The 13,158-nt window shown below is 42.6% G+C and overlaps 2 protein-coding genes across 3 annotated transcripts; both read right to left on the minus strand.

Annotated features, from left to right (window-relative positions):
- Positions 1-265: 265 nt before the first annotated feature.
- Positions 266-4,507, minus strand: mfap3l (microfibril associated protein 3 like). Of its 2 annotated transcripts, none has more exons than XM_088411357.1 (3): positions 4,431-4,507; positions 2,396-2,784; positions 266-1,584 (listed from the first exon to the last, which is right to left on the minus strand). In XM_088411357.1, the coding sequence occupies exons 2-3, from the start codon at positions 2,667-2,669 to the stop codon at positions 749-751; spliced, it is 1,110 nt and encodes a 369-aa protein (XP_088267483.1). In that variant the 5' UTR covers positions 2,670-2,784; positions 4,431-4,507; the 3' UTR covers positions 266-748. The 2 variants fall into 2 exon arrangements, with proteins under 2 accessions (XP_088267483.1, XP_088267394.1); XM_088411268.1 differs by having other exon boundaries at positions 4,263-4,501.
- Positions 4,508-5,070: 563 nt separating this feature from the next.
- On the minus strand, positions 5,071-13,157 carry aadat (aminoadipate aminotransferase). The gene is made up of 12 exons (XM_088417112.1): positions 12,689-13,157; positions 11,685-11,853; positions 10,460-10,592; positions 10,323-10,397; positions 10,063-10,257; positions 8,440-8,588; positions 8,276-8,372; positions 7,047-7,108; positions 6,914-6,978; positions 5,808-5,914; positions 5,613-5,714; positions 5,071-5,544 (listed from the first exon to the last, which is right to left on the minus strand). The coding sequence occupies exons 1-12, from the start codon at positions 12,753-12,755 to the stop codon at positions 5,503-5,505; spliced, it is 1,263 nt and encodes a 420-aa protein (XP_088273238.1). The 5' UTR covers positions 12,756-13,157; the 3' UTR covers positions 5,071-5,502.
- Position 13,158: the final 1 nt, after the last annotated feature.

The following is a 13,158-nucleotide window of genomic DNA, read 5'->3' on the forward strand; positions in this document are numbered from 1 at the left end:
CAATTTCAATCATTAAACTCGAAATCGCGACCTCATTTTGAAATCCTAATCCTAAATTGTAACCCAGGTATGATATGAAAATTAACCCTATTTTGAAACCCTAAACCTCAATAGAAACCCTAATTTGAAACTCCCAACTTCAAATTAAAATCTTCATTACATTCCTAATTTATAAGGCCAACCCTCAATTAAACCTTAATTTTAAGCCTCGAACAGATGAACGCCAGATATTTTACTAAGCAGTCGAATAAACATGAGATGTAAATCCAGGTTTTAAAAGCATAGTTTTTATTTCTTTAGCGAAATTAGATTTTTTTTCAACTTTGATGTTAGACATTTCTTTCGTTTTCCATGATCACAAGGCAATGAATTCATCCAGAATTGTCAAATGAAAACGGGGAAAAAAAGGAGTGACGAGTTAAGCCGATACGCCACTGGCGAGTTTCCGGCAAGGTTGCTCCTAGGCCACTAGATGTCACCAAATATTGGTCTTGTTGCAAGGACATTTTTGAAATCCATGTTCGAATAGGTCCTTTTCGCACCCGCAAAAGCAGTATTTGGCGACCTCTAGCGGACTTATTGCCACCCACCGGAGACCTTGAATGCAACTTGGGAGGAAATCTACCGATTCCGGACGCTCGCCACGGTTCCCCCGGCTTCCATGTCGGAAGTCAACATTTCTTTGCTGATGGGCGTTTACATTCAAGCGCAACACAAAAGGAAATGCTGGTACATGAGCCGGGACGGGTCACACGTGACTCTCGTAAAAAACCTGACATGGCTGGGGCGGCGGCGGCGGCGGGGGCGGCGGCGGGCTGTCGGGGGCGGGCTCTCGTCCGGGACTCCCCCGAGCGGGCGCGGGTTCCAGCGGCGGGTGCACAGACACCTGGATGGCGATGTGCCGCGGCTGCTCCTGCACCGAGGAGTTGTCCGAGTCGGCGGCCGGCGAGTCGCTGCGCTGGGGCTGCCGGCCCCTGTCGCGCTCCCGCAGGAGCGCCAGAACCTGTCCGGGGTCGGCGGCGGGGGATTCCACGGCGCCGCCCCGCCGCCCCTCGGGCGCCTGTCTCAGGAACGTGTGCCTCATCTCCTCCACGCCCACCACCTCCAGGATCTCCTCCATGAAGGTGCGGCAGTTCATGATGAGCGGCGGCAGCGGGATGCTGCGCGCCAGCTCCTCGATGTAGCGCGCCAGCTCCATGGTCTTGAACTGCGTGACCTTGGCCAGTTCCAGCGTCTTGGCCGAGGTGATGATGGGGATGCGCTTGGCGATCTCGAAGGCCTTCTGCAGCTTCTCGGCGCCCTCGGTGCGGAAGAACTCGTTGATGGCTTTCTCCGTCTTCTTCAGGTGGCTGCTCATCATGCACAGGCGCGTGACGTTGAGCGCCATGATGATGGTGAAGGTGAGCAGGCACACCACCATGTAGTAGACGCCCATGTCGCCCGTGGTGAAGACCACGCGCAGCGTCACCGTGCAGTTGGAGGCGCCGTGCGCGTTGGACGCCACGCACGTGTACTTGCCCCGGTCGGCGAATTCGATGTTGCTGATGTTGAGGACGCCGTTGTCCAGCAGCCGCCACTTGCCCCCTGAGAGAAAAAAAAATTGCAGGATTTAAAAAAAATTGATTTTATAGGGCAAGGGGTATCCAAACCCAATTCTTGAGGGCAACTATCATGCATGTTTTTGTTATTTCTGTCTTCGAACGCTTTAGATTCAAATGATCAGGACCACTATCGGGTTTCTGCTGAGCTTAATTATGAGCTTAGTTTGAATTAAGTGCGTTGGGAGGACAATAATATAAAAAAAACATGCAGGTGAGCAGTGTTGAGGACCAGGTTTAGTACATAAATAAACGTGTATGAAATGTATACGATAAAACATTTCCTTGCTTTTGTTCCCATGCCCAGTGATCTCCTGACTATAGTATGGAAGCCGAACAGGCATTTGTCTCTTTACAAACTTTACTTTCTTTTATGACATACAGTGCATCAGTGTGTTGAGCGGCCGCTAAGTCTCCCCGCAGCCCTATGCACTACTCTCTAACCTTAATTCCTCACAATGCAATATTTCTCAACGGGATTGCCTTAGCCTGTGTTGTCATTCCCTCATGTATCTCCTCACACCCCCCTTACTCACATGTAGCTCTCCACACAGCTCTCACAGCCACAAGCGCGCCGACCACAAGAGTCGTTGCCAAAACGCCCTAAAATCACGCCATACTCCGTCGATGTCGAATGACGAGCCATGGTTTAGTTTTATGCAAAAGTGCAATCGTTTGTGGCTGAACAAGACCGAGCATTAACAGGCTGTTGGATTCTACGTTAGGACTGAGCGTGGGAGCGTTACTGCAGTACATCAGGTATCCCCCCCCCCCGTTTTCGGGTGGCTGCTCCTTACCGCCAGTGACGTCCGTATCCACACGGTCACCGTGAGAGTTGAACCACTTGATGCCGGGGAAAGGGTCACCGCTCACATTACAGTCAATCAACACACAGCTTCCCTCGCGGGCGATCAGTTGGCTCGTGGTGGCGAGCACAGCCGGGATGGCCCCGCCGCCGCTAACGTCCGTCGCGTCGGTGCCGCTTCCATCTCCCGAAGAGGTGGCGGCAGCAGTGGGAAACGCCACGAGCGACGCCAGAAGCACAAACTCCAGTCCGGTGACCCACGACATGTTTTCTTTGGGGGTGGGGGGGCGGGGCTGTCTTTACGTCAGCAGCTCATTTCTCCTTCGCACACCGCCGTGCCCGCAGACTGGTTATCTTGGTTGAGTGATGAGGGACATCTCACTGAAAAAATGTTTGTGGCAAATCTTGTTACAAATGAGCCAATCAAAATTGATAAATGTTAAGAGAACAATTGAGATAACTCAGAACTACAAAATGAAAACATACGTGTGAAAAAAAAAGTTTTAAAAAATTCATGTATTTAATCGGATCATAATATTGAGAGAGGAAAAATCTGAATGACATTATTTGTCATTAGTTAAATTTGAGGGGATGAAATTACATGGATTCCCTCGTTACATTCCCAATATACCTACTGTAGAACGCCTGGAGTAAAGCTTGAACAGTATTTTTCGTTGTTTAAAAATAAATAGGAGGAAAAATGTAGAGAAGAAATATGGCGAAGTAAACCTGCAGTAGACATTAAAAAAAAACCATTGTCAGTAGAGGCTGATTTTCTTAAATAAATAAAATTTCCATTTCTTTGACTAGTCTGACTTAAAAAGGAGGAAACTTGCGAGGAAAATAATGACATAAAAGTGCAATAGTTAAGTCCAAATGTAAACCGATAATAGCGCGAAGCCGCAATGACAGAATCGCGACTTAGCGAGGGAACGCTGTAATACAACAGCGATAACGACACAGCAACAAAATAAACACTTGGAAAATACATTGGGGAAAAGCACGCAAAAAAAGATCACATATCTAATCGCTTTCATTATATCGCGAGAAAAAAATCGCAATTACAAAATATTTTCAAATGAGCACGAATACGATACTTAAGGCACGAATACGATACTTAAGGGGATGAAATTACAAGGATTCAACAAATAGTGTATCCGTTGTCACTGTAATTTGATTCTCGACCACTTGTCAATTATTCATTTGTTGCTCCTCTTATGGCAAGACTTATTTTTAACATCTAACAAGGTAGAAAGCACAGATATATTCTCAAATGTTTGAAGTATATACACAAATCCAGATTAAAAGCTACTTGGGTATTATTGCTACGTTACCCGCCACTACTGAAAGCAAAGGTTCCAAATTTGGGCGGAAACAGGGGGACACTTTTCATTATGAACGCTTCCGGACGTATTAAAAAAAATATAATTTAAAAAATGGGATGCATTTGCCACTTCAGACTTCGTTGCAAACAAAACCCCGAAGCAAGGGAAAAGCGTCACCGTTTTCTTCCTGACAAAGCTACAGAACAAACGGGCCGACCGACGACTAAAATATCTTCAGTATAACAAAACACATCAGAATACGCGCTTAGTCATTTTTTGCTATTAGCTCGTTATAATCTACGTTACATAAATACAGATATATTGTGTGCATGTATATTTAACTATTCTGCTCAAACGGGTGCGTGGGATACGGCTATGAACTGGACTGCGGTTCTTTGTCACGGGACCTTTAGAAGCCAAACAGCCGCTACAAAGTGCAAAAATACCGAATGAAAATCGACCACGTTGATTGTCTATTATTGCGTGGGGACAAAAAAACAAACAAAACGAAGAATATTTTTGTTTTTTCCCCACCTCTCGGAGAATGTCGCAGAGGGGTCTCGTCGAAAACAACGGAAATCCTCACTGCTTCTTCCCACACAACAAGTCGACGACGGGAGCGTATTCGTCGAAAGCGCCGCTCGAACTTGGAGACGATGTATCGCCTTTTTTTCTTTGTATATCTGGACTTTTTGTACTCACATCAGGGCTTGTCAGCTGGGACAAGATGGGGCGACGATGCGCTAGTCCGGACCTGCCGTGAAGTGAGCCGTTTTTTTTTTCATGCATAAAATTGCTTCGCCGCTGGGGGCGCTGCGAGTTGAATCCATTGCTCATCATAGTCACAAAATCCCGATCAAAGATTTTAAAGTTTAGAAAATTTGTAGGATGAATTTTCCTCGATATCTGCTGATTGATGATGAAAAATAGTGTGAATTTTTTAGGGTTATTGGCGGAATATTCACACTCGGGATTTTCTGGTAAAGAGCAGAATTGCATCAATCACATCTGAATGTCCAGGCCCTGGAGTGTCAAAGCGGTCCCGGATAATCACATTACTACCATATTAAATATTTTTTCTGAAATGCTGCTGCATTTGCACCAGATGTTTTGAAAGTACATTTTCCAAAAACTAAACTAGTATTCCAAAAATTCAAGTATACTTTTCACAGCATGACACCAACGTTAAGTCATCTGACTTCCACATTAAGCAAAACATATCTAAGGAAAGGCTTCCTCAAAGTCTTTTTTTTTGTATCTTACAAAAACAAAGTAGCTTGTAATTACACTGCTCCTAGAGAATACACTATGAAATGTTATAAAAAAAAATACACCTACAATGTTTGCATTCTCAAACATTTATTTTGTTCGCATAATTTCCCCACTTCAAGATCAATATATAAGTTTAAATATCCAAAGGGAACCCAAGTAAAAATATCAGCATGTATTCCACAGAAAAATACCCCATTTATTTGACACGTTTTCGTAATTTTTGTCAATTTTAACCGTGTCGAACTATTTAATAAATTTAAAAGCATTTATGAGGTAGGTCAATAAATAGTCATGATATTAATTTATGGTGTACTTGCCTTTTTGTCATACACCTAATGGATTAAAAAGGATGAATTTGTGTGATAGCCCTTATAGTAATAGAGATCAATTGGATTGCTTGTTTGCATCGGAGGATTTTGATCAATCGCAAGAAAATCTCAATTGCGATATTGAGAAAAATAAATATCAATTTCATTTTTTTCCAGAAATGCTGCTTCCTGAATCACAAGGCCTCTCTGATGAGACTGGCGAGGCGACAGAAGGCCTGTCGACAGAAAAATGAGGAGATGAGCGCTTTGCATACCGTGAGCGTTTTATCACGCGCGTGTCTACCTCGTCGATCTGTTCAGGCGAGGACAGCGAAAAGGCCGCCCTGACGTAAGGACTCGGCTCGTCGCTGTTGATCATGAACACACCTCCCGGGACCAGCAACACCTTTTCAAAGCGGGACATAAACAAATGCGGCAAGGTCAGGGGTGTGGCCTTGCTGCCGAACGGAGCGTCAGGCTCTACGGTGACCCCGCAAACCTCTTTCTCCAAGGCCTTCTCCATGATAAGCTGCTGGGTGTCACGGACGCCCAGCAGCTCCATCCACAGAAACATCCCTGCCGAGGGCGCGTGCCATTTGGCTAAACCTGAGCATGTTCAACAAGAAAAAAAAAATGCAAACAAAGAGCAAGCATTTGAAATGGTTCTCCGGCCACCTTGTGACCAGGTCATGAAGACACAAAGCGGCCCCAAATCGTCACAGTTACACCGCGCCAAGTGTAACGAGGCACACAAACTGGGGCTGTCGCAATCAAAACTTTTTAAAATCAATTATCCTATTGATTATTCCATGGTAAAATCTAAAAAAAAAATCTAAACATGGCTGGTGAATTAATTAATTAATCAATTAAGTACTAAAGAGATACTATGTATGATTTATACTGTTTTTAATTACGGACAGCAGGAGATGCTGCATTTAACGTTGTAGGTTGCTATAACAAACATGGCCACCTCCGGAGAAGTGCCACCCCTCATGTAATATAATTTAATGATAACTAGACCAACGATTATATTTAAAATATACCATTGGTCGTTAAAAACTCATTTATTTGCAAGTTTTGGAAATTCATAATCATTTAATTTATTCCTTTTTAATGAAAAATGGTCTAAATCTTACACACTGTCCCTTTAATGAAAACCTGCCTTTGAATAAATCAGCAAGTCTTTTTAAGCACACAAATAGTATCATCCTTTTGGCCACTAGGTGCCGCACCAAGACATACAATACATAGAGCCATATGTCAAGACTGTCTTTACATACATGTTTTTTTTTTTTCTTTTCTTTTCTTTTCTGGAAGTACCGCTGTGGTATTCCTTTTCTGTTTTACGACAATTGAACATTAAATGTATCACTTTCTTTTCTTGAGTATGAGAAAGGTTTAGAATACTTTGGAAACATGTTTCCAGCAGAGATTCTAGGCAGATATTTTTACCCGACCTATTTTTACCTCAAAACCCGACTTGGTCAACTTTTTGTTTCCTCACCCTACACACACCTAAGGTACTTTCATCCCGCCAACCAGTCAACTATCCCCCCCAAAAGACTTTAGTAATCATTCAGATGTTCTTTAAGTTAGCCTCAATACCTGTGAGCCACTTGTGAGCAGAGTTAATCATGGCGTCTCGTTGTTTTCTGTAGAACTCTATCACGCTGTAGCAAGAAAAAAAAAACAAACAAGGAATGAAATGTGTCTTCAAAATACTGCAAGCGCAACATACCCGTCTATGTGCTGAAGAAAGCCATCTTGGCCCCAGCTGTGCAACAGTTGCGACACCATGAGCTGCACAGGAAGAAAGATGAGGTGGACATTCAGTAGGGTTAAAACTATAATACCATTTCAGTCAATTAGCATTTCTGTTTGCATATTATTTATCATTAATACCATGAATAACATTTTCATACTGGCTTCTTAAACCGTGATAACTTGGAAACGGTTAGTTGGCCAGGGTAATGGACTGAAATTGATTGGCTAATGGCTTCACAGTCATAAAATCCCAATTGAAGTTTGTTGTGAAACTAAACACACGCATACACACATGAAAAACTTGTGAATTGAAAGCAAAGAAATAGTCTCAGGTTCATTGCTAGCATAATGCTAGCAATCAATAGAAAACCCTAATGACCAGTTAGCAAAAGCTAGCATTAGGCATTATGGGAGGGATTCACCATTATGTAAATATTCTCAAAAAAAGATGAAGAAGCACATACAGGCAGCATATATATGTTCATCATTTTTGTGAAAAATTAGTTGTATTAATAAAAACTGCAATTTTTATCTACTCATATCTTTATGTAGTGTGTATCTTCATGTGTGCACCACACTGCCCCTATGAGGCCAAAAGGCACATAGCAGGAATTTATGTTTCTATACATTTGTTTGTTGATTGCTCACAAAAAAATGTATTATTTTACTTGTTAAAAATGTATTCTATATTTTTTTTTTCATTTCTATGAATAAAGTTGTTGAAAGATGAGTTTTGGTAATTAAATCAATGGAAAAAAATCAGTGAATAATACTGATTATAAACCACTGTTGCAGTATCTTTCAAAGGCCCCATATCATGATATTTTTAACTTTCCACTGTAAAATATATGCAAGAGGTGTCAAGAGGTTAAACTAAGTAAGAGCCGTTCCTCCTATTGAATCGCCCACCTGCGCATCTCCATTGCAATTGTTTTCCCTAAATTTCATCTCAGTTTTCATAATTTCATGCCATTTAATTGTCTCCTCCACATAATGTTCACAATCTTTTCATGCAATTCCAATTTATTCTATCACTTTCCATAATTACAAAAGCATAAGACAGCATTCCACAAGGTTTCGCCAGAAATGGCTTCGTCTAGTTTTTGTTTCAATTTCAATTGGCAATGTTGTTATAATATACGAAAATTACGATCGAAATATTTGATCCGTTGTCGGGAGCGAACGGGCAAGAAAAGGGCTCACCTGCGTGAAGGTGCTGGTGTGCATGGTGGAGGCTTGGATGTGCAGGACCACCCGCTCAACCAGCGGTTTGGGCCCGGTCACAAAGCCGATCCTCAAGCTGAGATGGGCAAAAATTCCGTTGATGACAAAAAGCCAGCGGGACGACGTCGCAGGATTTCGATTACCCCGAAGACAGGATCTTGGAAAAGGAGTCCGTTCTGATGATGCGCCCGTCCACGTCCATGGAGAGGAAGGTCGGAGCCCAAGGCTTGTCAAACTGCAGGAAGTAGTACGGGTCGTCCTCGATGATGAGCATGTCGTACAACCTCGCCAGCTGCGGACAGTGACAAAAATCATCATTTGCTGGTGCTTTTCCGACACTATGCAGTGCCATATTTTGTCATTTTCTTCTTCGTCATTCAACTAAGTGGTTGTGCCATTTTGAACTTTGGCATGTTGTTACCCCCTGGGTGAAATTTCAGCTCCCTGGTGTCTTTTTTTAAGGCCTTTCTTTTATGTGAATTGCCTTTGAAGAGCAAATGATAAGACAAAATAGCGCACAAGCCCAAAACACAGAATTATCAATTTAGTCACCGGTAATTATTCTTGTAAAAAACAATATACGAGTAAGGTACCAGTCCAAAGTTTGGCAATACCTTCAAATTCAATGCTTTTTTTTTTTTCATGATTAGAACATTTCCTGTAATGTAGATCAATACTTAAGTCATCGACATTGTGGGGAAAAACGATGGATTTGTTAGGTTAGAAAAATGTAAAAAGTCAATCCAAACAGAAGCGGTCATAATTCACATCACAGGTGTTGCAATTTCAGTCCTCGAGGGCTGGTATTCTGCATGTTTTGCAGGTTTCACCCCCCAACACACATGATTCAAAGATTAGCTCAACAGCAAGCTCTGCAGGAGTTTGAAAATGATTGTATTCCTTTGAATCAGATGTGTTTGAGAGCGACGCGTCAAAGACACGCAGGATACCGGCCCTCGAGGACTGTAGTTTAACACCTGTGATTTTGATTTTGTGATCTTCTTACTCGTTGTTCAGGCAAGAGCTTTGCACATCTTTGTATTTTCTCAGTCAGCTTTCTGATGTGGGTGATGACCTAGAATGGCTTTGAGTTTATAGCTGAGTGAATAGCTTGAATTTCTTGTCCTCTTAATTAGAGATGACAACATAACAGATTAATTGCGATCCATTAATTACAGTCATAGTTAACACAAATTTTTAATCTCTAAAAATCACACTTTTTGTGTGCTTAATCGATACGTTTTTATGCATCGGGCAACTTGTGCTTGTTGTTGGGGTGGGAAAACAAAAGTCAATCATCCCAAAGTGGAGACTTGATTGGCTGTCATTATGTTTGGCATAACCTGATAGGCTTATTTTGTCGGTGAGGACCAGCAGGAAGACGGGAAAATGATATAGAGTTGTTGGTTTGACGAATGGTAAATTTAACTTGAAAAACTGCCCCGCCGACATCTTTGATCAAGGTATAGATACATTGTTTGTAAGGAGTTAGCTTACTACAGAAGTTTAGCTGACCACATAAATGCAAAGCACCCAGCAGCGACTGCAGCCAAACTAACAAAAACAACAAAGACCCTAATACAGCCAGCCAAAGCAAAGAAAGCTCTTTGCCAAACATAACTTGAGAACACCCCATGTTTGAGCAAGTCTGCAACGGACAGGATGGACTATAAATATTTTTTTAATACAACAAGCGCTCTGAGCGAGTTCATTCGGGTTCAATGCTCGTTGTGCAGTCTAAGGAATTAGATGGACTTAAACGGCACCTCATAGACTTCCTTTTTTCTCTGCGCCGTCATGGACGCCCCGGTGGGGTTCCCCCCGTTAGGAATTGTGTAGAGGACCTTGGGCCTGCTGACATCTGACGGCGCCCAACGGGACAAGACCTCCTTAAGGGCCGCCGGTATCATGCTGTGCTGATCGCTGGGGACGTTAATGATGTTGCAACCCAACGGCTGGAGCTGAGTCACAATCAAGAGCGGAGGTTTAGAAGAGTTTTCGCAAGGTCCCGTCAATGTGCTCTTACCGCCGCCAGCGTTCCGGGATAAGTGGGCGAGTCCAGCAGGACGTTATCTCCTGGGTTGACCAGCATCTCGAACACCTGCCAAACGGAACAGAAGCTGAAATGGTGCCAAGAAAGGAAAACACAAAAACGGGCGGTACTTTGCAGAGTCCCTCCTGGCTCCCGGTGGTCACACACATGTCCATCTGGCCCTTCTCAGGACTGTAGGCAGCAGTCGGTGGGTTGTGGAGGTTCTTCTGCAGGTTCTTCAGCCACGTTAGCAGCTCAGGGATTCTGTGTGGAGGTTCCATGCTTCTATTAGGTGTCATATACAGTGCCAGTCAAAAGTGCGGTAACATCTTCAAATGGTCTCAAAACATTTGAGATCATTTCAACATGTGTAAGTTATTAACTTTTGGAAATATCCAACTATGAAATGGAAGCCATTCCAGGTGATAAAGCATCTTTCAAATCATTACTGTAAAGAAAATGTGGGAGTTGACTTTCTTCCTTTAAGTATACATCAATAATCCTCCTCTTTTTTGTTTTTACACAACTTTAAACATTCAAATAAAAGGTGTAAATTATTGTGGAAGGTTTCCTTTTTTTTTTTTTTTGAGTGAGTCTAGTTTAGTTTCAAGGCCAAAACTGCGAGGCCGGCAAACAGCTTCTGACCCACAAGCCATCAGGATTCTGAACAAATCTCTCACGCACTAATCTGCCTCGTCACCACTCACTTTACTGCACGCACACACGAACCTTACAAACCGTGCAGGAAAGCTGCTAACTACATCATATTTTGCGCTGTCATCCTCATATCTATTAATTTTCTTCCACTCCATTTACACCATAATCTGTTCAGAATGTGAGCCTACTCCTTTATTAGTTTCCTTTTTTTGTGAGTGTGATTGTTGTTATTGTGTGAGCATGGTTGATTTGGTGTGTCTTTTTCTAAGAGTTTCTTGGATGAGGGATTTTTTTGGGAGTGTGTGGTCTATGGGGTGGTGTATAAGATTTTTTTGGAGGGGATAAATGATAGTTTTTAGTGGGGTTGAGCAAGGTTAACTTGTTTTGGATCTTTGGTCTTTAAATGGTAATGGGGGGGTGTTAGTTATGTGACTTGTGTAAAAAAAATTGTGTGAATTTCTTTAGTGTGTCAGAGATTTTTTTCTGTTTCCTGAAAGAGATTTTTTGGGTAAAATTGCGTGTTTTTATTTTTCACCAATGCAACTCCAAATGTTTAAATCTACACACACCTTTAAAATTGCTTGGGTTAGTTCATATAAAGGTAATGTGTTTTGAAAAAATGAGTAAGAGATTGGTGAATAGAAAAGCAAAAGCATAAACAATACTACCTCAGTTTTAAGGGAGTCACAAGTCTCTTACCCATTGGAGGCGGAGTACTGAAGGGCCCTTTTCATGGCCACCTCATCAAATGAGACTGCCGGGCCATTCTTGACCTTGATGAAGGCTGACTCGAAGGGGAACGTGTTGGGGTTGGGCGCCCCTGCGGCTAGTGAAATCAGCGACGGCGGTGAGCGCTGCTGCAGCTCGGCTTCAGACAAGGAGCGCGCCGTTGCAAATACAAATATGTTGTTAGAGATGTGGGAGGGGTCTAAACGTTTTCTAATTTTATGCCTATCAAGCACATAAAGCTGTCTCGTGAACATGCCTTATAATGTACGAATGGCGACGGACATGCCCCTAAAAATTTGGGTTGTCAATGCGGTCTGTGGATGTGCAGTGGATGCCCGGTCAGGTGGACTCGCCACCTTTTGGCACTAGCTTCTGTATGCCCCTGGTTTGAAACCTCAAATCGAAAGTTTAACTCTGGTTTAAAATCCCACTTTAAAAACATAATGCCCAATAAAAACCCTTCATTCAAATTCCAACCTTCATTTAAAACCCTACTTTGGATCCCTAAGCCTAGTTTGAAACACTATCTCTACTTTGAAAAGCGACAATACTTTACTTATGAAACTCTAAGCCGAGTTCAAAACCAGAGCTGGGAAAACCAGGTCCAGAAAGCAAACGCCCTGCCACGTTTTGGTTTTGGCCATAAGCACTTTTATTCAACATAAAGTCAAATGAGGTCGCGAGTTTGCCAGTTCAGGAAGCACATGTGGCTAAAGCCAAACTGTGGCCCGGATTTTCCCGTCTCTGTTCAAAACTCTATTTTGAAACCCTATGGGAACAACGACACTGACCCCATAATCCTAAAATGTTTATTACTAAGATTGATACCTTTCTCTTGCTAGACTTGCTAGATTTGGCTGTAACTGCAACCAAATGTGCATCAAGAACAACAAATATTTGAATGTGTATAATGCGCTCTCCAATACTTTCCAAGTATAGTACATGAAAAAAAGTGATTTTTCTCGGACACTCACTCAGCATCCTGATTGGCGACGGTTTCCTGGCTGCACTGACAGCCGTGAGGAATCGAGCGTAATTCATGTTCCCGTTTACAGACTTCCTTCGCAAATCATTGACATGGACTCTACTCACGCGTTCCTAATAAATTGATAAGCTTTTTTTTTAAATCGCTGAAACCTTACAAACTCCTCTGATGAACAGCGACAACCATCCTAATAAATAACAAGCAGTGTTTTGACACTCAGGTCAATTTGGCCCATAGTTATGACGTCACGGACTTGTCCAGCGAGGGCTTCCAGTTCGACAGTTATATTTAATACATTTTACCTAAATCAACAGTACTTAAATAAAGCAAACCTGTTGAGTCGCGCTCGGAGCAAAGTAAACAAAGCGTGTGTAACAAATGGAAAATAATTACAAAACGAAACGCTGTATTACCACCTGCTTCCAGTAAAAGGCAGTATGAGTCTATGACAGGAGAGAA

Source organism: Hippichthys cyanospilos, chromosome 1 (genome assembly GCF_059441005.1).
Source record: "Hippichthys cyanospilos isolate Australia breed blue-spotted pipefish chromosome 1, RoL_Hcya_1.0, whole genome shotgun sequence".
Lineage (NCBI taxonomy): Eukaryota > Metazoa > Chordata > Actinopteri > Syngnathiformes > Syngnathidae > Hippichthys > Hippichthys cyanospilos.